We start from the raw sequence: 24,442 nt of genomic DNA, 5'->3' as shown, positions 1-24,442 counted from the left end.
CTTGTTCTTTTAACGGGAATCACTGCTTTGTGAAGCCTTCTCCAAAATCTGGCACTTAATGATTTTAGTAACATTTCTCTCCTTTCTAATTCAGGAGCAGTAAGTGATTCCGGAAGGAAGGAAATGGACACCATGCAGTTTTTGTGGCTTGGTCCCTTCCAGATGTGTGTTACCTCAGTTCCCATGAGCTTCAGTCGGCATACTGTTTTACCTTATAAGCTGAAAATTATCAAAATGGGAGGCCAAGGCATTTGGAGGACAACAGGCTGGGCGAAATGATGCTAAAGCGCTGCAATTTTTGTCTACGTTAAGCAAGGAAAACATAAAGGAGAAATAAGTTGCGGTAAGGCTACACCACCTGGGTCGTGGCATCTCTTAGGACCAGGTTACGAATAGTGGAGCTCACTGAGATGTTGGCACGAACAATCACGTCTACTGATGTCATATGAGCAAATTCCTAGGAGGAAAAGGAACAGGGTTCAGCATAGACAAGAGCCACCCAACTACCCTACAGGGAAAAGCACAGTCTCTTAGTTCTAACATCACAAAGAATGCAAGCTGTACTTATTCCCATGTATTACTTGCTATGTGATATGGAGTTCAAAAACCCTGGGGTAAAGTACTACAAGCCACAACGTTGACAAAGCTACAGAAGATCCCATAAAGATATTGTAGGGAGTGACTGATGATTCATGATGACTGACTATTATTCTTCTCATCCTTCCTGGTACCTATCTCTTCCCACTTATGAATATAACCATATTGCTTGTATCTTTACAATTAATATTGTTTTATAAAGTATGATTTCCTAGTATGATTTGATTGCTTATTAGTAACCTATGACTATCACTAAGTGTTGTATCTTATGATTTTTGATGAATGTATTTTATTTTTCTTTATGTACACTGAGAGCATATGCACCAAAGGCAAATTTCTTGTGTGTCCAATCACACTTGGCCAATAAAGAATTCTATTCTGTTCTTACTATTCTATTCTATTTTTCTCATCAGCAGATATTGGGTGGGGAGAAGACACTGGGAAATAAACCTACCACAACTTGAAATTATCTTGCATTAAATCAGCAAGGACAGCAGTGCTTCCTAGCTTTGCTGCTGAGGCTCAACGGAGCTTGATTACAGAGCACCAAAAATATGCTAATACATTAAAACATATTTTTCTTCAACTCCAGAACAGGACAACTGTCTGTAAGGAAATGCCCTTTGGGTCTATCAGTTCACATCTGATTCTGTTCTTCTAACATCCAACAGGGGGAGTCACACTAACCTCCAGGAAGGTGCTGTTCCAGAGACGGGCCCAGATGGTGAGCACAGCTGAACGTTCAAAACTGTAGAGGGGGCATTTGTATAGCAGACATCGAGCAGTGCCCAACACGCAATCCTGAAGCAGGAGGGGGGAAAATGTGATTGAGGATATTAAGAGTCAGGAAGGGAAAGACTATCTGACAATCTTGTCTACAGCAGAGATATCCTTCTCCCAGGTGGCAGTGTTTTCTATAAAGGGCCCTTCACTGGAATAGCTTTGCATCCGCCTTTCGTGACTCTTTCTGACTGTAATCACAATAGCCTGTTCATTAGCCCAGGATTCACTTAATGCAAGGGTGGCCCACTTGGACCCCTTTAGACCCCATTTTGGCTACGATTTCTGAAAGTTGACAATTGTCTGTTATAACATAGGTAACAGCTGGAGATAACAGGGTAAGTCGAAATTAGGCAGATTTAGACACATACATTCACATTCTCCTTTTTTATTTTAAAAAAATAGTTTATCAAAATACAATATAAAATGCAAACAGAAAATAAGGGGAAAATAAAAGAGGGGAAAGGAAAGGGGAAAATGCAGAAATGAAAAAGAAAGAAAAAGTTGATTTCCGACTCCTTTTGGTGCAGTAGAAAGAGGTAATAGCATAAAACCTCAACATTATTTTTATATATTACTATAAACCAGCCATTTCTATAATAATGCATTCCCATTCTCCTAACTCATTCTACCAATCGTCTCTTCCCACCCACTCCCCAAAAAATCAGTCCTTGGCCACCAAAGTTTGCCCATTTTTTACTTGAAGCCATTTGATTCCTGAATGTTTTTACATTCAGAAAAAAAATAAGTTTACAGACTTCATGAATTCCAGGAGTTTCTCTTTATGTTCCATTAACAAAGATAGCTTGTTCACCATTTTTTAGAGACTACATCCTCATGATCTCACCTTCGACTTATCCCACAGCCTACCACAGAGGCAGTTCTGTACAGGCTCTGTTCTGTAAGTGTTTTTCTCCCTTCCCCAACCCAAGACTTTCCCACAGGAACTATCCATAATGCTGTTTTTCACGATATCAAGCATTATATGGTCAAAACCACAAGAAAAAAAACCCAGATGGTTCCTCCCCCCTTTCTATTTTGTAATTTTAACTTTGGAGATAAATAAAAAAATATTTTAGAAATGATGTGGTCAAGATCTGCCCAATTCCTGTTGTCTACTTTTGCTGTGGCTATGTCTCTTTCTGTCTGGTCACTGGACACTGCCTCCATGACCATTGAGACTTGGACTGTGTAATAATGCCTGATTTCCATGTAAGTATTTATTTTCCTAATACCCATCCAGCAAAGTGCCCTTCAGGCATTATGCAAACTCCTTATATGAATGGGTTTTAAATTCTTCTGGAAGATCATCTCATTTCAAAATACATGTTTGATCCTTTTCTGAAACATTGCTGAGCCTTTTTAGTCATTAAAGAACTAATTCTCACTGGAGACAGAGCCAATCTGGGGGGGAAAAACAATTCTGCCTGCCTTATTGGTTTATGAGTTGGAGCAGGAATGTGAGTCCTCCCAATGCACTGAATAAATGAAATCAAGAAATTCACCAACTGCTACCCATAAACTGTCCCTCATTAAGCTTAAGGATCAGACTAGTTGCAATCTTCATTACTCAAGTAGACTGCATTTTGGTCATTGGGACAGCACATGTTTTCTTAAAATATTTTTCTGCCAATTCCAGGACTCGAGAAAAAACACGTTAAGCGTGTTGAATCTGTAGCCGAGAATATCCGCGCCAAAGTCTTTGACCAGAAAATTTGAGTAATAAGGAAGGCGGGAGAGAGTTTGATTTTTGCAATAGCTACAGACTACGTAGCACTCTGTATGGTGCTCTACACTGGGCTACCCTTGAAGTGTATTCAGAAGCTACAACCAGTACACCAATAGCCATGTCACTCAGACTTATATACCACTTCACAGTGCTTTTCAGCCCTCTCTAAGTGGAGCACAGAGTCAGCCTATTGCCCCCAACAATCTGGCTCCTCATTTTACCCACCTCGGAAGAATGGAAGGCTGAGTCAACCTCGAGACTAGTGGGAATTGAACTCCTGCAGTGAGCAGTGAGTTAGTCTGCAATACTGCATTCTAACCACTGGGCCACCGCGGCTCTTACAGAATACAGTTCTGAAGGCCTCTTAGGTGGCACATGTAACACCCCTGTTGTGCACACTGCACTAGTTGCTAGTCTGCTTCCAGGTCCAGTTCAAGATATTGGTTATCAACTTTAAAGCCCTTTATGGCATGGGTTCAGGGGTATTTGAGGAACTGTCCCACTCTCTCCAGCAGAAGAAGCCTAGTTTGGATCCCATCTGCCAAAGAATTTTGGCTAGCAGGGTCCAGGAGAAAAGCCTATCCTGCTGTGACCCCCACCCGTTGGAATATTCTTCTGTCCAAGCTCAGGTCAGCTCCCACGTTCCTGGCCTTTTATAAGAGCCTTAAAACTTGGCTGTGTTGGCTGGCCAGAGCCCTAATTGCCACAGTCTTATGCTGGTGTGGCTGATGGGATAGAGAGAAGATCCCCACCCCCATGTCACCTGTCCTCTTGGTTTTTTTTTTTAGCCTTGGGGATCTTCTCTCTATTCCATCAGCCACAACAGCATAGAGTGCATCAATCAGGACTCTGGCCAGCCAACAGAGCCAAGTTTTATTTTTTCTCAATTTTTAATTGTTTTTTAATAATCTTTTTATTATGCTGTAGGCCACCTAGAGTCACTGTAAAGGGGAGATCAGCTGTATTTGTATTTAATTTTTTTTTTAAAAAAACCCATGATTTCTCTTCTAAGTCCAGCTTCTGAAAGCTCTTTTTCAGAAAGTCACAGTGTTGTCATCTTTAGATGATTCCCTGTACCTTTGCCGCTAATTCCCGGTGATGGTCAGGGAGACACCAAATGGCATGCAGAGCAATTTAACTGCTTTCAGGGAATTTTCACAGAGGTGGTGTTGAATACACACAAGCTTCACTTACTAAGGTAGCATTTTTTCGTCCTTTCCAATAAGTCAGTGATGGACTGGACATTTCTGCCTGTTCAGTCTCACGTTTCTTCCTTCCTTGAGGAGGTGGTTCCTGAAAAACAACAATTGGATGAGGGCCACTGCAAACATTTGCTACTTTCTGTTCTCAACAAAACGAATTTGCAGATAACTGGTTTGCAAAAAGACAAGGATTAGTTCCTGGATTGGCTTTTTCTTCTTCTTCTTCTTCTTCTTCCCTCTTCCTTCCCCCTCTCCTCCCATTTTCTTTTGGTCATGTCTTTTTCAGTTTGTCAGCCCGTCATTTTTATTACTGGTACATAAGCTGTTTTGAGAGGTTCAGGGGCTGAAAGTTATAAAGGTTCTTGAAAAAAACAAATAAGCAAATCAATAAATGTGTATTAATGTTTTTAATGGATCTTACAGTTATTCCCCCATTCGTGATTTATAGCTTCTTCTGTCATCATCCAACCATTGTTGTGCTAATATTACACTACAGCTACTACTTGACGTATGACCGGTCATCTAAGGCCATTCAAACTTACAAGGACCTCAGAAAAGTGATTTACGGCCCATAAAATATTGCTGTTCCCTCCCCTGTCACGTGAGCTAATTTTGGGTTCTTGGCAATGGGCTCACATATACGACTGGTTGCCAAGTGCTCTGCAATCATGCGATCGCCATTTGTAATCTTTTTTGCCAGCTTCCCAGAAAGTCAATGGGGAACTGGCTGGAAAAGATGCAAGTAGATGGAGGTAGAGGCGATCTGAAATTGGTCCATGGGCTGCAGGAACAGAGCTAGATCTAGCTTTTCCATGAGGAAAACATGCAATGGACAGAATTCTAACTGAACATGAAATGGATTGTCCTTTTGAAAACAGTGCACAACTGAGATATATTTAGGTTTCTGGATAATGAATTTATCCAACCGAGTTACAATAATAATTCCTACAAAAATGACATTTATCTTTTGCAGATGGATGCCCTGAATGGGAAGCATCTGTGTTACAGAGAGCAAATATACTCGCAAAAAGAAACAGCAAATATTTGAAAGGGGGGAAATCATAAATTCCTTTAAGAGTGCTTTTGATATTATAAACAGTGGAGAGTGCCTGGAATTTGGCACTCCTAATATCTGCCCTTAAAAGTAAGAGAAGGATGTCCACAATTCTCACTAGCTAGCCAATGTATTCCACTGCTATCTGGAATCCATGGTACTTACCAGAGCCAGGCCCAGGGGGTTGGGATTAGGGGTACAGGTTGAACGATGCTGGGAATGGCTCAACAACTCCATCTTAAGGGGATAGAGAAGCCATTTTCCATTTGAAATTTCATAAGGCCACATGAGGTAGAGGAAGGCAGAGCCCAGGGTACTCAAGGATTGGCCTCTGTTTGAGACCTAGTAGAGGCAAAGAAAGAGATAAGCAACTCAGGTGATCATATTTTCACAGTCGATCACATCTCCCTAATTCAGTATTTGTAGTGGGGCTTTATAAAGTGAAAATACAGGAACCGCACACTCACATTTACAAACCGGTAGGGAAGATAAGTGAATGCTACCCCTGAGGTGACTACAACATAAAGGTGTTGTATTCATGATACTACATCTCTGCTCCGAAGGGATCAGGATCACTCACCATCACACTGAAGCTCACCGGGCTGCCCACGTCGCTTTCCTTCTTCATGGCACTTTCACCCCTGACCACCCCACTGAAAAACAGTTGCTTTGGTTCGGGCAGCCTGCAGAGAGATGGATAAAGGTCTCAAGGGATGGAGAGCTAGAAAGTCAGTCATCCACATCCCAGATAGTTCTAGACCACTGATGACACACGTGTCATTGGAGACACACCATGCCATTTTTGGTGATGTGCCAGGCCTTTGGACCCTCTGGAAGTTGCAGGAGAAGGCCTGGTCTCATGAGGCCTTCAAGACCTCCAAGAAGCATATGAGAATGGGGTTTCCTCACTCTTTTCTGAGGCCGCAAGGCCTGCAAGAGCATTCTCCAAAGTTTCCAGGCCTCGGGCATCTCGAAGCTGCCTCAGATAGGCATTTCAAAAAATATTTAGACCTATGTAAATATTTGTTTGATGATCTATTCAATGGTAAATTTAAATAATTTAATGTTATTTATCACTCTTTTCTTAGGAAGTGTTTCTCTTTTGTCCATGTGTGTGTATGTGGGTGTGAGTGTGTGTGTATGTGGGTGTGAGACACTCCAGCAGAATCAAGGTAGGCATTTTCTGAAATTTTGACATTCAGAAAATGTCAAATGTCAAGTATTTCTGACCAAAGGTTCACCATCCCAGTCCCAGGCTGTTTGACTGAATGAAAAAGGTAACTTCTTTCAAGTCATTTTTAATAGCCATGTGAAGCAGAGGTGGCATTCAGCAGGTTCTGACCAGTACTGGAGAACCGATAGCAGAAATTTTGAGTAGTTCGGAGAACCGGTAAAAGCAACCTCTGACTGGCCCTGGCCCCATCTATTCTCTGCCTCCCAAGTCCCAGCTGATCGGGAGGAAATGGGGATTTTGCAGTAACCTTCCCTTGCCACACCCATCAAGCCACACCCACCCACTCCCACAGAACCGGTAGTAAAAAAATTTGAATCCCACCACTGGTGTGAAGAGAGTCTTGGCTATTAGCATTATTTTAACCTGAGGGAGGAAAAAAAAGGCCTAATTATTTGGGGCAAAACAAATGCTTCCCAAGTTGTTTTTACCCAGTAATTGAGAGAGGAAGCTCCATGATCACTCGGGCTCGAGCTGCCACTGGGGCCAACGTAGGCTGTTCGGAGATCCTGTGAGGAAGGAAATGTAGGAGTTCAGCAGGGTAAGATTGTGTGCATTGATTTGTGTTTATTAGTTCATATCCTGCCTTTGTCGAGGGGACAGGTCAATTTCTGCCACTCGTATTCAACTTGCTTCCTGACACCCATGCAAACTCGATTTGAAGAAGCTCCGCTCTCCTAAATATAGAAAACTCAATGAAATCCAAACTGTGGCTTGGGAATATTTGGATCTTACTTAGTCCCCTAGCATGATTAAATTGTGTAGGGCATTGATGGCGAACCTATGGCGAGCGTGTGACAGATGGCACACGGAGCCCCCTCTGTGGGCATGCGAGTCGTCGCCCCAGCTCCACCACGCATGCGCGCTCTCCTCCCGCCGGTCAGCTTATTTTGAGACCTCTGCTGTGCATGTGCGGGGCACATGCAGGAGATGCGCATGCATGTGCAGAGGAGGCAGGGTGGTCTTGTGTGCATGTGTGGTGGGTAGGTGGGAATGGCGGGGGGGTAGCACCGCACCCAGTTTTTGGTCCCAGGAGGCTTCAGGGAGGCCTGCTAGACTCAAAACAGGGCACGGGAGAGTGCAGCGTGCATGTGCATGGGGAACGCGGGGTGGTGGTGGTGGTCAGGTGCGCACACTTTCAGCACATGATGGCAAAAAGGGTAGCCATCACTGGTGTAGGGAATGGGGATCACCCGCAGAGGAATAAAAAATACCAGAACTGTGATTGCAACCACACAATTAAAACTCCACTCCTCTTCACATGCAGTGCACATAAAGAAAGGGCCAGGGATGTATTTGAACACATGGGCATGATCTGTAGAGAGCCAAGGGGATGACCTTGAAGGAAGCAGACTATTGTTACATAAGCAAGGAAGACTTAAAACATTCCTTAAATCCTGAGAAACAAGGTGGTTTTTGGAAGAGATTTCAGAAGGAAATGACTTACGTTGTCAATTCTAGGTTTACTTCCAGTTCTGTGGTCTCCAAGGTAATGCCTGAGGTACTCAGAACAAGGTAGAACCGAAACTGGAGGTAGAAAGAAGAGAAGAAAGAGGGTTGGAAGAAAGAGTTCTAGAGGAGTGAAGGAAACTCTGTTTTGCAGAGAGAGTAACAAAGAGGAACCGCCCTTCACCTGTGCTCCACGTTTCATGGGGTTGCCAAGTTCACATTCCACATGTGTAGCATTAGTGTTAGATACACAGGTTGGGATCTTCTCCTATGAAAAGTAAGAGAGGTTCAACTACAATCAGTCTTTGTATATCTGGATCCTTATGTACCAGCATCTTACTCTTCCAAAATCTGGCAATCGAGGGAATGGAGAAAAATATAGCCAAGATTGGACCTAACAGAACGTTAGGAACTTGTGTAGCCTGTTTTTTCCTCGCTTGTGTGAGACTGTTCATGCATCTGAGAAAGTATCAAGAATTTCAAGATAGATTATCTACCTTTCTTCAAACTATATGAATAAGGCATTTAAATATTCTGAATCTGCATCTGAATGAATACACAGAGCCCTGAAAGTGCTTCTAACCCCAGAGGAAGAAGCAGTAGCACTTCTATGACATTATCAGAATGATACCGTTGGTTTACTACAGATCTGTAGTAGAAGGAGTGATATCAGGAATATGGAGATTGGCATGGAAAACAAAGCAACCCTAATGGTATATTATAGCCCTGTAAATGGAATGATAAATGTGTAAGAATGACGAATGTAAAAAAGAATAATAACTATATGAACGTATGCCTATAATTGCATATAGAGAACAAAAAAAAAAAACTTTTCCAGAAAAAAAAGGAAAAAAAATAAGAATATGGAGATTGGCCAAAAAAAAAAACCCAACCACAATATATTGAAATGTTGAATAATTAAGGAAAGATTACAATTCAACAAAATGTGTATATTACTAGTAAAAGTCTATAAGATTGTTAATTGTGTTGAATATGAAGGGTATTGTTTTACTTGTACTAAAATGTAACTCTGGTTCCACACTGTTCAAACACAACAATGTGTTTGTAAAAACATTAAAAAATATGTTTGTTTTTTTTAAAAAAGAATGATACCATTGTTCAAAATCACACTTGCCGGTGCTTTTTTTTAAATAATGCAAGCACAATCCTACTCTATCCATTTCTCCTCTAAAACTGAGAATGCTCCAATGCAACTCTCATTTGGCCCTATCCTCATCCTCATAACTTCTGGGCTTTATAATTATGAAACTCTCTATGGGTCTCTGTTATCCTGGTACAACCCTCCCTGCCTCCAGAAGCATTCTCCCCTTGCCTCTGCCTGCTTAACAATAATATCTTTAGTCATAGCCCACAGAGCTATACATTCCATCTCTGTGTTGTAACGCCTAGCACCAACATGCCAGCCCAGCTGGAATCCTTCTTCAAATCCCACCTACAGCACCGCTAATTCTCAAACCCAGATGTTGTACAGTGTTTAACAATCTGTTCCACTGTGTCATGCAGTCCCTTGAGAACCGCGTCTTTAAACTTCACTCAGCTTTCCATCTCAGGGGACACTGCCATCCCTCCAACATCGTTAGGCTTCTGGCAGTCAAGCGGTCCTCCCCAGACTGGCCCTTCCCATGACTCTCCCCATGGGCTACCCCATGCACCATTTTCCAAAAGGTACCGTTGCATTGTAGTGCCGCAGACTAGCGTAAGTCAAAGTAGATGGCAGTGAGATAAGCAGCATGGCTTCGTGGGCATCGTCTCCATCCCGCTGTGGCTCATCAGCGACGGAAGGAAAGTTGGTGATAGAGATTCCCAGGGCGATGCCTTTCTGATCGCTCATGGAAAAAACGTCCAAGCCGTCATCACCTCTGGAGGAAAGAAACAAAGGTCATAATTGAAACATTGATCTAATGCAATTACGGTAAGTTAGGAAACAGTCGAAATGAGAGTTTCTAATTGGATTGGCTCTTGTTAACCTAAGCCAGGGGCCGCATCAGGGTTGTGTTTGACCTCGGGAGGGTGAGGGGGGCATGACCAGCTTGACGTCACTTGTGTCGCGATGGCCTCCGGCAATCCTCTGCCAGTGAAAACAGAGCTTGGGGGGCTGCATGCACCCTCCCACCTGAGCTCCGTTTTTGCTGGCAGAGGGCTGCAGGAGGCCATCACAGCCCAAAACAGAGCTCGGGAGGGCTGCCCGTCTTCTTTGGTACATCAGCTACATTGATAGTTCTAGATCCTAAGGGAATCTTGAGATATAACATCAACTGTTACCATCCAATAGGAATTTAGATTTTGTTCATACCTGGGTAGAGGTTGGAATACAGCATCATCAACACGAGAATGGAACTTGTATTTCAGCTGCAGGTTGCTTTGGCAGATTTTATCCTCCCCACATCCTTGCTTGAGGAAATTGACCTGCAGGGACACAGGTATTCAAAGTCAAACAACACAGCTAGAAGGGGAAGTAAGAGGAATTCTGCAAGGTTTGACAAAGGATTGGGTTCAAGCTCCAAACTGACTCAGAGCATAGTGAATTGTCAAGCAGCCCTCTGTGGGTGCACCAGCTGTTGCCCCAGCCCAACTCCACTGTGCATGCGTGCGCATCTCCCACCGGCCAGCTAGTCTTTGGGTCTCTGCCGCATATGCTCGGGGGGCCAGGTTGCATGCATGGGAGATGCTCGCATTGCATTTTGGGGGCCTCATGCAGTGCCCTCGTGCTCCTTTGGATCCTGGAAGGCCTCCTGCACCAACCTGGAAACCAAAACGAGGCGCCGGGGGGATATGCAAGGTCCCCCTGTGCCCCATTTTGGGCCTGGAAAGCCTCCTGCACCAACCTGGAAGCAAAAAATGGGTGGGGGGAGGACATGCATAGGGAGGCGGGGAGTGCAGGGGGTTGTGCACGCATGTGCGGGGCTAGCATGTGCGGGTGCTGGGGCCCCAGGGAAGCCGCATACACATTGCATTATGGGTGCGGGCATGCACATGTGCTTTTGGCATGCAACGACAAAAAGGTTAGCCATCACTGTCCTAAGAAATGTGTCTTTGTTAGCTATTGGCTACAAAGGATCCTGGCATCTTCTGATTGCAAACTTATTGGGCATCCCCATCAAACTGCAAATATTGGCCCCAAAAGCAACACGCTTAATTGAGCCATGAGTCATGCAAACAGGAAAACTGGCAACTGTAATGGATACAAATGAGGCTACCATTATAATAAGAGAATAGATGATGCCATTATTGCAGATTATCTCCTTAGAAAGCAGCAATAAAATTTAGCAAGCTGTGACTAACTGACTTTTTGTTATTCTTTAAACACAGCAACATCATCATCGCCCAACTAAGCTGTAATATAATACATATAAAAATAGCAAAAGGCGCATTGAACAGCAAGAGAAACTCTTGTCTTTTAAACAGGCTTGAATCATCCTCTTTCCCCCAGAAACCCTAGGGCCCCTATAATAAAATGCATAATTAATTGAAACACATAATTTGTGTTTAAATGTTCCTGCAGTTTGCCCGAGGTGAGGCGGGGGAGGGATATTGCAATTTCATGCTACGTTTTTTTTAAAGCCTTCAGTAGTTTATGACATGACCAGCAACTTCGATGTGCTTTGTGAAGTGCTATATACGTTGCACACTGCTTTGGAAGAATGTGACACACACACACAAATAAATCCATAACTCTATATACAAAAAGAAAAACCAGGGCCAGCCACAGATTTTTCTTATGTGACCCCTTATCTTCGGCTGTTTGTTCAACCTCATAACAAAGGGATTCTGAAACAGTAATAACAATGATTAATAGATCCTGCTTTCTCTCCTAGTTAACCAGTGAACAAGGGGGTGGGGGAACCTCTCCTTCACATAACCTTGTCCTCGGATGCTTGCCTACCTCAATCCTCTGAGAGTTGTGTGGCACGGCATTCAGTACAGGCAAGAGAGGCCCCAGGGTGGGCCCCAGGATCTGGCGTCTGCTGCGGCCATGCTTGATGTTATAGGTCATCACCACAACAATGGGATGGAGCTTGTCCCGGACTTGCTCCTGTAATAAAGACAATCACAATATATGCTGTGTTAGGCCTGCAGCCATATTCCTTTTGGATCTTTGGCCTGCCACACTTTCTATTATTCTACTATGCCGTTTCTATTGTGGGAAAATGGGAGGGGGGATGGTACCGAGTTAAATGCTATGTAGCCAAAATAAAATTCCTTTCTAGAATCCAAGGTCATCCTTTGTCTCTACACCTCTGCACCTAACCGGAACTGGATGGGTGGAACTGCCAGCATGACAGTGGGAGATTGGACTTGTGGCTGTGGGAGCAAGATCATGAACTTTCAAGTGGGTGGGGAAAACCGGGAAGCTTTCAGATTCAGGAAGCTTTCAGATTTCCCAACATGGCTCTCTTAATAAATTGGAACTTTGAGCAATGCTTTGCTTTGGACTCTGATTTAATCTTGGATGCTATTTGGAACCCTGACACGCTACTTCCCTAACAACAATTTTAGAATGCAATTTTACAATACAATAGTAGAGTTGGAAGGGACCTTGGAGGTCTTCTAGTCCAACCCCCTGCCTAGGCAGGAAACCCTGTACCGTTTCAGACAGATGGCTATCCAACATCTTCTTAAAGACTTGCAGTGTTGGGGCATTCACAACTTCTGGAGGCAAGCTGTTCCACTGATTAATTGTTCTAACTGTCAGGAAGTTTCTCCTCAGTTCTAAGTTGCTTCTCTCCTTGATTAGTTTCCACCCATTGCTTCTTGTTCTACCCTCAGGTGCCTTGGAGAATAGCTTGACTCCCTCTTCTTTGTGGCAACCCCTGAGATATTGGAAGACTGCTATCATGTCTCCCCTGGTCCTTCTTTCTCTTAAGCTAAACATACCCAGTTCCTGCAACCGTTCTTCATATGTTTTAGCCTCCAGTCCCCTAATCATCTTTGTTGCTCTTCTCTGCACTCTTTCTAGATCTCCACATCTTTTTTACATCGTGGCGACCAGAACTGAATGCAGTATTCCAAGTGTGGCCTTACCAAGGCATTATAAAGTGGTATTAACACTTCACGTGATCTTGATTCTATCCCTCTGTTGATGCAGCCTAGAACTGTGTTGGTTTTTTTGGCAGCTGCTGCACACTGCTGGCTCATATTTAAATGGTTGTCCACTAGGACTCCAAGATCCCTTTCACAGTTACTACTACTGAGCAAGGTATCATCTATACTGTACCTGTGCATTCCGTTTTTATTGCCTAAATGTAGAACCTTTCCAAATGTTTAATTGTAGTATAGTCAAAAACCAAAAGTGACTTTGAACTGCTCCAGTCTGGAAATGGAGTCCTTCTAATCTAAGGGTTCCAAAATAACATTCGGAACAAATTCCTTTTCCGAGCTGCTCTTCTGGAACACTTGGAATGGCCTATTCCAAGGAGGAATGGTCTTGGAATATTTTATGACAAATTTTACATACCTTAAATTTCTCCTTGTTACTTAGCTCTTCTGAGTGCCATGGTGACAAGAGGCCACAGCTGTGAATTCATAGCCAATATTTCAGGCAGGATGTGGTGGCTAATAACAGGCTGTTAGAAGCGTTAGGGTGCAAAAGCTTAATTGCATGGGGGAATTGCAGGAATCAGCGCAATATGGTAAAACCTGAATGCAGATGGGTCTTATAGGTTGCTTTGTTGTTTGGATGTTAAGAACTGGGCCAAGACTTTGTAATTTAGTCATTGTGCTGGACTTCTTAGACAAAACATGGGACGATCTGAATAAAACAGCTTCCTAATGAAGGTATTTTAAAAGGAATTAAATAAGTGAAAAATCTTGAAACAGAGGCTAGGTCCAACAGCGTGTTTGTGGACAAAGGACTCTTGCTGTCCACCACCACCCCCGCCCCCTCTAATTTGCTTTGGAGGCTTGAGAGATCTATCGAGAAAGAGGAAATACCATTGTGTAAGTAAAGATTCACTGACATAACCCTGGATGCAGGCCATATTTTATAAATGGAAATTATTCAAAAAGGAGCCTGAAATAAAGCAAGCCTTCCCTCCCACCTACAGAATAGCCAAGGATAGAAAATCCTATGTTGTTGGAACAAAGATCTTGTTCACTCAAGGAACTTTATGACTACTGTTATCCAAAATCTACCACAAGCACCCTGACTTACTTGGCTCTTTTTCAAATTCAGCTGGTGATTACAGAGAAGCTCCAAATACAGGGGGGGGGGGCAGGTTCTGTGTACCTGCATAGGGCAAACTATCTACCTTCCATTTTTTTTTATTTCCAAGTTGTTCCACCAACAGCAAAAGGCAAAATGGGGAACTGCTTATGTCAACCCCGAATAGTATCCTGGATCTTGTCAACCACATATATTATTTCTTTATTTATTTTGTCAAACATGTACAAGACAGCGGGTATAGGTATAAACATGGACATGAACAAAGGAAATGAGTACAAACAAATGGGGACAGTAGGACAGGGAGGGTAGGCACTCTGATGCACTTATGCACGCATCCTTATGGACCTCTTTGGAATGGGGTGAGGTCCACGGTAGAGAGTTTGAGGTTGAAGCTGTGGGGGGGTTTGAGGATGTAACAACAGAGTCAGGTAGAGCATTCCAGGCGTTGGCCACTCTGTTGCTGAAGTCGTATTTTCTGCAATCGAGTTTGGAGCGGGTTTATCTTGAGTTTATATCTATTGTTTGCCTGTGCATTATTGGGGTTGAAGCTGAAGTAGTCGTTGACAGGTAGGATGTTGTAGCAGACAATTTTATGTACTATGCTTAGGTCACACCGTAGGCGACGTAATTTTCAGGTTGTCCAAGCCCAAAATTTGGAGCCTGGTGGCATAAGGTATTGTGCCACCAGGCTCCATTGTGAGCAGAGGAGTGGAGTACTCTTCTCGTAAAATACCTCTAGACCCGCTCAATTGTATTAATGTTTGATATGCAGGGTGGATTCCGGGCAGACGAGCTGTATTCGAGAATTGGTCTGGCAAAGGTTTTGTATGCCATATATTAAACCAGCTTCTTTTATGGCTCATTTAGAGCAGACCAAGGAAAGCTACTTAGGTACTTACATTTCTTAAAGACACCTACTTTTTAGGTGGCTTACAGAAATCAAGAGCTAAGAGAGACCCAGCAAGATTGGCTGTGACACTCACCTTCAGCTGCAGTCTGGCCTTTGTGCAACCCTTTGATTGCTGTTTGGGCAGCTCCAGTATTCCAGAATACTGATGCTCAAGGTCTTTGGGCTTCTGAGGTAGGAAAAAGACTCTAGAAGGTTTTCCTTGTTGCCGACGGTCACCATCAGCCTCAAAACTGTACTCAAGTCCTAGGGGATGAAGAGAGGCAGAGGAAAAGGTGAAAGAAAAGAGAAGTTATTTCTAGTAGTGTCCAAATTTAGTTTGTTGAAGTCTTCTATTCCTTGAGCAGGATTCCCTTGCCCAATTTTAAGAGGCTGATCGACTACACAAGCCATAGGATATAGTGATCAACTACAATGGGACTAATTATCTAACACCTTTAGGATTTAGACGTTGAAACAGCAACACAAAACCAAGGCTATGAGGGCATTGAAAAGCCAAGAAACTTGAAAAGTTCCAGATAATACTCACTGATGGGTGGGCTATAGCTTGAAGGGTTGGCTGTATAGATGAAACAGGCTTGTATTTCCACACTGCTAAAGAAAGCAGAAAGAAAGAAGGAAAGTAGGCCCTGACCTTTTAAAAACGAATTATTTACACTACCATCACAATGGCCCGGCAACACAATTCAACTTTTCGGTTCTCATGACGTTGTTCTCGTCTTACTCCAGGACAAGAATGTACAAATGTTATTCTCCTGGTTTCTGTACTGCTTGCCAATCGCAAAGCACACACTCCTAAAAATGCTCATTCAGCAATGGAAGATTTTTAGCTTGGGCTATGTGGCAACTAAACTCAAAGTGGTTTGAAACATGCAAAGGACAGGTGGGTATTACATCTATCAAGTCTGTTTTTTTCCTGGGATTGTAATGAGCAGGCCCCCAAAAAAGCATCATACAGTAGAACCTCTGGTCACGAATGTTTCTGACCACAACCAAATCGGGTTCCGATCAAAACATTCACTACTTTTTTTTTGCGGCCGATTTCCCCTTCCACGCCATTTTTTTTTGTAAATGCTAAATTTTCAAAATTAGGTTCAGATCACGACCAAATCGGGTTGCGACCAAAGTTATGGAACAAATTATAGTCGTGACCAGAGTTTCTACTGTAGATCTTTTCTTTTTTAATCATAGAACAGGGGTTCTCTACCTACGATCCGCGAAGGCTTGAAGAAATGTTATGATTTAAATCTTGGGCAAAGTCTTGGGGGCTCCATGGCCATGGTCTATGGCTACAAAAGGTATTTAAAGGAGGCCCAGGGTGAAGAAAAGGTTGAGAACCACTATTGTAGTATATTCCTTGAAACAGCATCAAAGCTACAGGCATATTCATGAAACATCTGCTCGGTGTTTGCAAAAAGGAGTAGGAAGGGTTGCAGAAGCAAGGAAATACAATCAAGGAAGAGGAGATTGTCCTCACCAGATGCCCTCCATAAAGCGGCAGTTAACATTCTCCAAGTCGACATTTGGGGGGTTGGCAGTGATATTTCTGGAGATATGGACGACAGGTCGAGATCTAAAAAGTACATTGGATAGCAATAAGAAACTAAGCCGGTTGCAGACAGCGAGGCTCACTGAAGCCCAAAATGTTTAATACAGTTGAGTTCTGACAGCATTCGGCAATGCTCAAATCCCTAACTACACATCCAAATGGGATGGAAACATTCTCACATTTATGGCAGAGATACAATATGGTCCTTTATGTCCCTGTCGTGTTTTCCTCAAATCTATTTCCAGTTCTAACTACAACAGTAAGAGATGACAGTCATATAGGTTACATACAGATCTAATCATAATTGATGGTGGAATTCCCAAGCACATCTCCTTCTTGTGCTCAGAGGACATTTCTTTTACATAATAGTTTCACTGGAAGTCCATACTGTAAGTATAGCCTGGTATACTGGGCTTTATCAATAGCCCACCCTTGTTACTGATATTTGCTACTCCTAAAATCTATACTCGTTTCTCTGTGGCAGGCTGCAACTCGTTAAGATTTTTGTCCTGCTTATTGTATATAGGAGCTCACACTGTTCCATCCTCCAGTTTTTCTCCACAAGACCATCCTTGTTTGTCGTCCGGAGGTCACCCAAGGAGCTTCCCTTTAAGCAATTTGATTATTGAAGATCATTTCTCTACTCCCACAAACCCACCCCGCCAGGTTTACCTGTACAATACTACTGTGTCGGACAGCGAGCCCACAAGGAGATCTGGATAAAAGTTGCCATCAATATCCAGCCCTCCAGAGAAGGAATAGCCAAACATCTTGATGCCAATACTCTCCCCAGTCAGGATCTACAGAGATCAAGAGTGTGGTAATCAGAAGAAAGTAATGATGATAGAGGCAGGATGGGTTGCTACAGGTTCACCCAGGTTTGGGAGAACCCATAGCTAACGTTATGGCCGGTTCAGAGAACCTCCAAATCCCATCCCTGACTGACCCTTCCCACCCCACCCTTCCCAAGAGTCTCCATGCGGGCTGTTTTGGATGTGAGGTAAGTGCAGAGCCTGCACAGAGGCTCAGGGAGGGGGGAAAACGGGCCTCCCGGAAGTTCTGGAAGTAGGAGGGCCTCTGGAGGGCCTCCGGAGCACGGGGAAGGCAGTTTTCGCCCTCCCAGAGGCACGAGGAAAGTCTCCGGAGCCTGGGGAAGGTGAAAACGCACTCCCCCCCCCCATGGTGCAGGAGGCTGACTAGGCCACGCCCACCATGGCCACGCCCACCCAGCAACGGTGCAGAGAATCCATTGCTGAAATTTTTGAAGCCCACCCCTGAATAGAGGGAAGGAAATGTTTGTTGTCAGCCCCACTAAACAGATTAGCCGGGAAGGTTTAAATGACTATTATTGAGAATGGCTATAATAACAAGAATCTGGCAAATCCTCTTCCCCTTTCTTATGCGCCAATGAATTAGCGACGCATCTGTGAGAGTCACTTCTAAATGTTACCTTGTTCTCCTTTGGACTTAAAAAATGCTTCCACTTTTTTTTTTTTTGCCTTTTTTTAACCCATGGCCCCCCTTTGACCTTGTTTTTCTGCTCTGGCTCCCTTTCCAGATGCCTTGACCAGTAACTGGTGCATTTTCTGGTATCGAGAAGAAAATATTGAATAATGCGGTCATAGCTTTTCCGCGCCCCCCCTTGGCAAATGCTGTGACTGCATTATACATTTTTCACCTGTGGCCCTCTGGAAATACTCTAAGGCCCCCATGGGGCCCTGGGGCCCTGTTGAGAACCATCGGCTTAGGCAACGGATCCTCCCCATCTCTATCAAGATAATTTTCCTTGCTTTCTACCTATGTGGAGCCAATGCAGAGCATAAATATGTCGTATTTCTCAATCATTTAATGAACTGGAAAGGTAACTGACCTGGGCAGGTTTTGTCACAATTCCCAAATTACTGCCATGATAGACGTAGACTTTCCCATCACCATCCAGTGGTGCTCCAACCGCAAAGTCTGGAAATTAGGAAATTAAGGCAGAGGGAAGTAAGAAGCGCATATCACAGCAATTGTAATGATTTTTCAAATTTCTAGCTTGCATTGGAACTTTTAACGCAGATATTGTCTCTCTTCTACTTTCTTTTCTCACACAGCGTACTTCTCTAATGGTTCTCTTTCTGGGCCAAGGGCCGCCCCAAACTGTCCTACACACAGGCTTTGAACCTTTGTCCCCCTGTCAGGGGTGGGCTTCAAAAATGTTAGCAAGGGGTTCTCTGCCTGGTTTCTGGGTGGGAGTAGCCATCGTGGGCGTGGCCTAGTCAGCCTCCTGCACCACAACGGAGGGGGTTGCCCCCCCGAGCTTTAGAGGCTTTCCTCGAGCCTCGGGGAGGCGGAAACGGCCACCCCAGGCTCTGGAGGCCCTCTGAAATGGGCCAGAAACGGGCCTGTTCCGGCTTTCCCAAACTTCTGATAGGCCCACTTTTCGCCCTCCTCAAGCCTCTGCACACGCCCTGCACTTACCTGCATCCAAAACGTGCTGCGGGGGGCTCCTGTGAGGGGCAGGGCAGAGTGGGTGGGGCCAGCCAGGAGTTGGATTTGGAAGTTCTCCAAACTCCACAGAATCTTAGCTAGAGGTTCTCCCGAACCCCTGCGAACCCCCAGCAGCCCACCCCTGCACCCTGATCCTCAGAGGCTTGCTTCCCCCCCCCGAATTCCCCCTAACCTTAACTCAAATTTACAGGTAGCACACGTAGAACCAACCTAAGAATTTGTGCCCATCTTTCCCACCAGAGGTTCAAGAATCTCACTGTTAAGATACTAGCAACTGTCATAATGGTTTCCACCAAGGTCCTCTGTTCCGGCGGGAACAGAGGTTTAATCTCATTGGTCGAAGGGTCTGACAGCTCCCTATAAAAGGGCTGCTGTCAGACTGAACCTTCGCTGGATTGTACATACTTGTTCTGTTACAATAAAGAGCTGTTGTTGCCTAAGCCTGAGTGGGCCTTTCCTTTACCCGATCTAACACTCACCTTGGAAACCATCTTGGTTGAGATCCCCAATGGCACCCACGGTGATGCCAAACAAGGAGTCAGAGGTGCCATTGAGGCGAATGGGGAGGATGTTTTCCCAGTGCCCTGCCTGGTTGATGTAAACGTAGGCGGCACCCCCGATTCGTTCCTTTCGATCAAAGAAGTTTGGCGCTCCAACCACCAAGTCCATCCATCTAAAGGAAACAAGCTGTAAGTGTGGCTCACTCCTTGCTCTCTTCCTCAGGTGGGTTTTCTGCTCCAATGTGGTCCCGCTGTGCACCTTTGTGCCCTTGGGCTAGAAAGGGCAATGGACCATCCAGTGCGAGACCAGAGTGGCACATCAAACAGAGCATGGAGCAAAGAGCCTTGCGCCCATAGTGATCTCTTCCTCCCACATTACTTACCCATCATGATTGAGATCTACTACAGCCAGAGAGTAGCCAAAGGACGAAGCCAGTTTCTCTCCCGAGAGGATCACCTCAGGCACTAAGCGGTTAACGTTGTCTTGATGCAGGATCACCACGGATCCAATATGATTTGCTCGGGGTGCCCCTGATACAAAGCTCAGCTCATTCTTCCTGGTTATGCCCACTCCAGAGTCTACAGAAAAGCCTGCAAACGGAGGAAGGAGTACTTTGTCATTTGAGAAAGGGCTGTAAACACAACATTTCCAGAATTTTCATTCCAAAACTTATAAGGTGGAGCGATCAGATCATGAGTTTTCGATACCAGTACCAATACCAGTTCCAGACTTAAATATGTAAATGCACAAACATGCACACTCTTGCCTGCTCACGGGCACGCACCATTCATAAACATCACAGGCCCAAGACCTACTTTCAATCGGTTGACATGCTTGTTCCCGAATTGTTCCTGAATTTGCCACCCACGTTTTAGCGAAGGGGGAAAGGGCTGCAAAATTGTCACGTGACAATGTGTCGTCACCAGTTTGACGCCTCTGCACCACAGTAATAAGACTGGGGAAGGGTGGTATTCTTCCTCTTTATGAGCTATATTAAGGAAAGGGATGGCAAAATTTACATTAAATTATAATTTAAAATAGAATTTTTATAAGATGATGTACCGCTGATATTTCACACCAGATAAGTTATCTAAGATGCATAAAGTCGTGTCAAATGAATGTTGGAAGTATAAGAATAAAGAAGGGACTTTTTATCATCTATGGTGGACATGTGATACAGTGGAAAAAAATTTTTTTGAAGTGTGATTCATATTTTAATACAGAAAATTCTGAAAATGAAGATAGACGTGAAACCAGAATTTTTCCTTTTGAGACTAATAGAAAATGAACTGGAGAAAAAAAAATTGGAACTTTGCTACTATACATGTTGACAGCAGCAAGTATGCCCAAAATGGAAAGCCACTTTGATAGCTACCATGGAAGAATGGATGCAGAAGTTGATGGAGTTGGCTGAAGTGGCAAAACTGACTACTCTGGTTAAAGAAAAAAAAACATAAGTACTTTTGTTTCCACATGGAAACCGCTTCTGAACTTTGTGCTTGATATGGAAAAGAATGTCATTTTGACTTTGGGTTTTACAGATTAGATTGGTAAGATTTTTATAGAGATGACTTGTTCTTATTACTATGGAAAAACAAAAAGTTGAGATTTGATATTAATGCCTTATTCTACTGCATCAGAGAGAGTCGGAAGTCAATGCTTCTTTTTCTTTTCTTTTCCCTACCCTTCCTCACTTCTCTCTCCCCCTTCCCCATCCCTTCCACTGCTCTTTTATTTACTTTTGTATTTTGCATAACCTAATAAAAAAAATTAAAGGAAAGGGATTGCTGGATTTCCCTAGTTTTGTCTCCCTTCCCACCAAGCATGTCAGAATGCATCCGTCATAAAGACTGTTTGGGGAAAAGAGGGAAATCAATACTTTAAAACTGGAACAGCAGGAAACACAACATCTTAAGGACCAGGAAGGGGGGGGGGGAATAAATTGCTTTTATGCTACAGGAGCCAGAGAAGAGGATAACTTAGAGAGGGAAAACTTCTTTTTAAGACAAAAAACATTCCATTCTGAAAATGGCAAGCAAACTTCATAGGCTCTGCAGTCTGATTAGAGTCTCTCTTGGCCTTTTGTCTGTTGTCATTTCCCACTCCTAAGGGACTGAGAGCATTTTTTGGCTTAAGTAACAGCGCTTGATCAGGAATGCAAAAGCTCCTTGAAGTACATGCCCTGGTAATCTCCCAGAAGACCAAGTTTTCTATTCTAGAATCCGAGATAAATTTATCTTTTCGGCTAATTCCCAGGAAAGAGCCTGCATCCAGATTCATCTGGAAATGAAATACATAGTATGATCAACCTAAAAGTCTAGGAATTTTGTTGTAGCATAAAAGTTTGGGCCTATGGTCTACTTCACCAGAAGATGATCCCAACAACAGAATATTATGTAATATATCCCCATGATTGAGAGAATTGAGGGAGAAATAGTCATACTAAACTGGTGGCTTTTTTTCAAAATATAGCAAAAAAAAAGTATTACCAATAGAAGAGAATATTTGTAGCTATGGGATAGTCTTTTGTGCTCTCTAATCTTGGTTGTCTTCTTACAGATGTTTCATTACCCAACTAGGTAACAAGCTCAGTGCTAGAAGAGAGCTGGGTTTGTCTTCTATCACTAATGATGTTACTTACTTATCTCTCTGTAGTGGTTACGGGGCAAAAGGGAGCCAGAAAATGGGTCCTTCATTTTGCTTTGTCAGACCACCGTAGACTTCAGTTTCAAAAAATATTTAAAATGCCTTTAGCTGCAAAGGAGGCGAAATACTGATCAAAATGGTGAATTTTACAAGATCAGTAGTTGCCGTTGACATCAGTTGCCATTGACATCAGTTTCTGCTGGATCACAGATAGACTGTCCCAAAATCAGTGCCTTAACTCCTAAACGTGTTGTTGTTAGGTGCAAAGTTGTGTCTTATCCATCGCGACCCCATGGACAACATTCCTCCAGGCCTTCCTGTCCTCTACCATCCCATGGAGTCCATTTAAGCTCACGCCTACTGCTTCAGTTACTCCATCCAGCCCCCTCATTCTCTGTCGTCCCCTTCTTCTTTTGTCCTCAATCGTTCCCAGCATTAGGCTCTTCTCCAGTGAGTCCTTCCTTCTCATTAGGTGGCCAAAGTATTTGAGTCTCATCTTCAGGATCTGGCCTTCTAAAGAGCAGTCAGGGTTGATCTCCTCTAGGACTGACTGGTTTGATCGCCTTGCAGTCCAAAGGATTTGCGGGAGTCTTCTTCAGCACCATAGTTCAAAGGCCTCACTTCTTTGGCGCTCAGCCTTCCTTATGGTCTTTATGGTCCAACTTTCACAGCCATACATTGCAACTGGAAAAACCATAACCTTGACTATATGCACTTTTGTTGGCAGGGTGATGTCTCTGCTTTTTAGTATGCTGTCTAGATTTGCCATAGCTTTCCTCCCCAGGAGCAAGCGTCTTTTAATTTCTTGGCAGACAGGAAGACATCTTATCTGAGGCACCTGGCCACCCATTTTGTTTGGCTCCAAGTAGAAAAATGCATCTTTCTTATGCGTTTATTAACATTTTGCCATACCACTTCACAGCACTCAGGTTAGTTTCCAACCATAAAATCACGAATTAAATGGCATTAAAAATCGCCTTAAATACTGTTATCAAAAACGTAGAAATTTGTATATCAACTTGGAAAGAGCCACTCAAGTCTCAGGGCTGCCAAGGGAAGCAAGTAGGTATTTTATATAAAGCGTATAAAAATACACTCCAAAAATGCAGCAAGAACGTATGGAAGTCTTTAGCTGTTTTCTATTTTAAAAAAAAACCAGATTCAGACCCCTTGGATGTTTTTTTTCCAAAGGATTGGTGCTGATATAGAGAAGGCCTGATGGCCCACATGCTCCAATGATAAATAGCACTAGCACATGAAAAATTGAGACTGCAGTATTCTACCTGCAATCAGTGCCGAGCTCTCAGAACAGGACTCACCTGCACCCATTTCCAAGCTCCCCTATTGCCCATCAGTGCTCTGCACCAACTAATAAGGATTGTCACATAGGGAACATTACAGTCATCCAACGTGGGAGCAGCAGGTGCACTATAAAATCAGATTAGCTCCATCTGGAAACAGCCAGAGATGATTTGCAGCTAAGCCTGCGCCTTGGTGCTTCTGGTCACTGGCAGCACATGCAGTTCCAGCAACAATCTGAAGCCAAAGAGCATCCTGAATATCTGCATATAGCTTTGTAGGAAGAATACCACCCAAACCACCTCTAGAGTCAAGGCCAGTTCCTGGGTTCAAGAACTAAGTAAAGGTAAAGGTTCCCCTCGCACATATGTGCTAGTCGTTCCTGACTCTAGGGGGTGGTGCTCATCTCTGTTTCAAAGCCAAACAGCCAGCGTTGTCCAAAGACTTCTCCATGGTCATATGGACGACATGACTAAACACCGAAGGTGCATGGAATGCTGTTACCTTCCCACCAAAGGTGGTTCCCATTTTTCTACTTGCGTTTTTCCATGCTTTTGAACTGCTAGATTGGCAGAAGCTGGGACAAGTTACAGGAGCTCACTCTGTTACGCAGCACTAGGGATTTGAAGCGCTAAACTGCAGACCTTTCTGATCGACAAGCTCAGAGTCTTAGCCACTGAGCCACCGCGTCCCTATGTTCAAGAACTACTCATCCAGAATTGCCAACCTTCTCTACACCAGCCGAGAAGCACCAGCCTGACAAGGAGGAGGGATCAAGCACGGAGTTAGCCTGGAGTCTCTGTGCAACTGCAAAAGGGTTA

General features: G+C 43.8%; 1 protein-coding gene across 4 annotated transcripts in view; it reads right to left on the bottom strand.

Annotated features, from left to right (window-relative positions):
• The window catches only part of ITGA7 (integrin subunit alpha 7), a 65,727-nt gene that overhangs the window by 6,875 nt on the left and 34,410 nt on the right, over positions 1–24,442 (bottom strand). For all 4 annotated transcript variants that reach the window (XM_081933157.1, XM_081933156.1, XM_081933155.1 and 1 more), the window contains 18 exons: positions 20,059–20,266; positions 19,655–19,848; positions 18,553–18,641; positions 17,355–17,482; positions 16,611–16,706; positions 15,663–15,727; positions 15,210–15,379; positions 11,947–12,096; positions 10,357–10,469; positions 9,733–9,922; positions 8,227–8,310; positions 8,041–8,120; positions 7,025–7,102; positions 5,943–6,045; positions 5,528–5,704; positions 4,301–4,399; positions 1,285–1,398; positions 359–457 (listed from right to left, as the gene is read on the bottom strand). In XM_081933157.1, coding sequence (XP_081789283.1) covers positions 359–457; positions 1,285–1,398; positions 4,301–4,399; positions 5,528–5,704; positions 5,943–6,045; positions 7,025–7,102; positions 8,041–8,120; positions 8,227–8,310; positions 9,733–9,922; positions 10,357–10,469; positions 11,947–12,096; positions 15,210–15,379; positions 15,663–15,727; positions 16,611–16,706; positions 17,355–17,482; positions 18,553–18,641; positions 19,655–19,848; positions 20,059–20,266 — 2,237 coding nt within the window. The remainder of the gene's footprint in view (positions 1–358; positions 458–1,284; positions 1,399–4,300; positions 4,400–5,527; positions 5,705–5,942; positions 6,046–7,024; positions 7,103–8,040; positions 8,121–8,226; positions 8,311–9,732; positions 9,923–10,356; positions 10,470–11,946; positions 12,097–15,209; positions 15,380–15,662; positions 15,728–16,610; positions 16,707–17,354; positions 17,483–18,552; positions 18,642–19,654; positions 19,849–20,058; positions 20,267–24,442) is intronic.

The sequence above is a fragment of the Natrix helvetica genome, assembly GCF_964273705.1.
Source record: "Natrix helvetica genome assembly, chromosome: 1".
In the NCBI taxonomy this organism is placed as follows: domain Eukaryota; kingdom Metazoa; phylum Chordata; class Lepidosauria; order Squamata; family Natricidae; genus Natrix; species Natrix helvetica.
The sequence above is the reverse complement of the archived record's forward strand: the minus strand, read 5'-3'. Positions and strand labels throughout refer to the sequence as shown.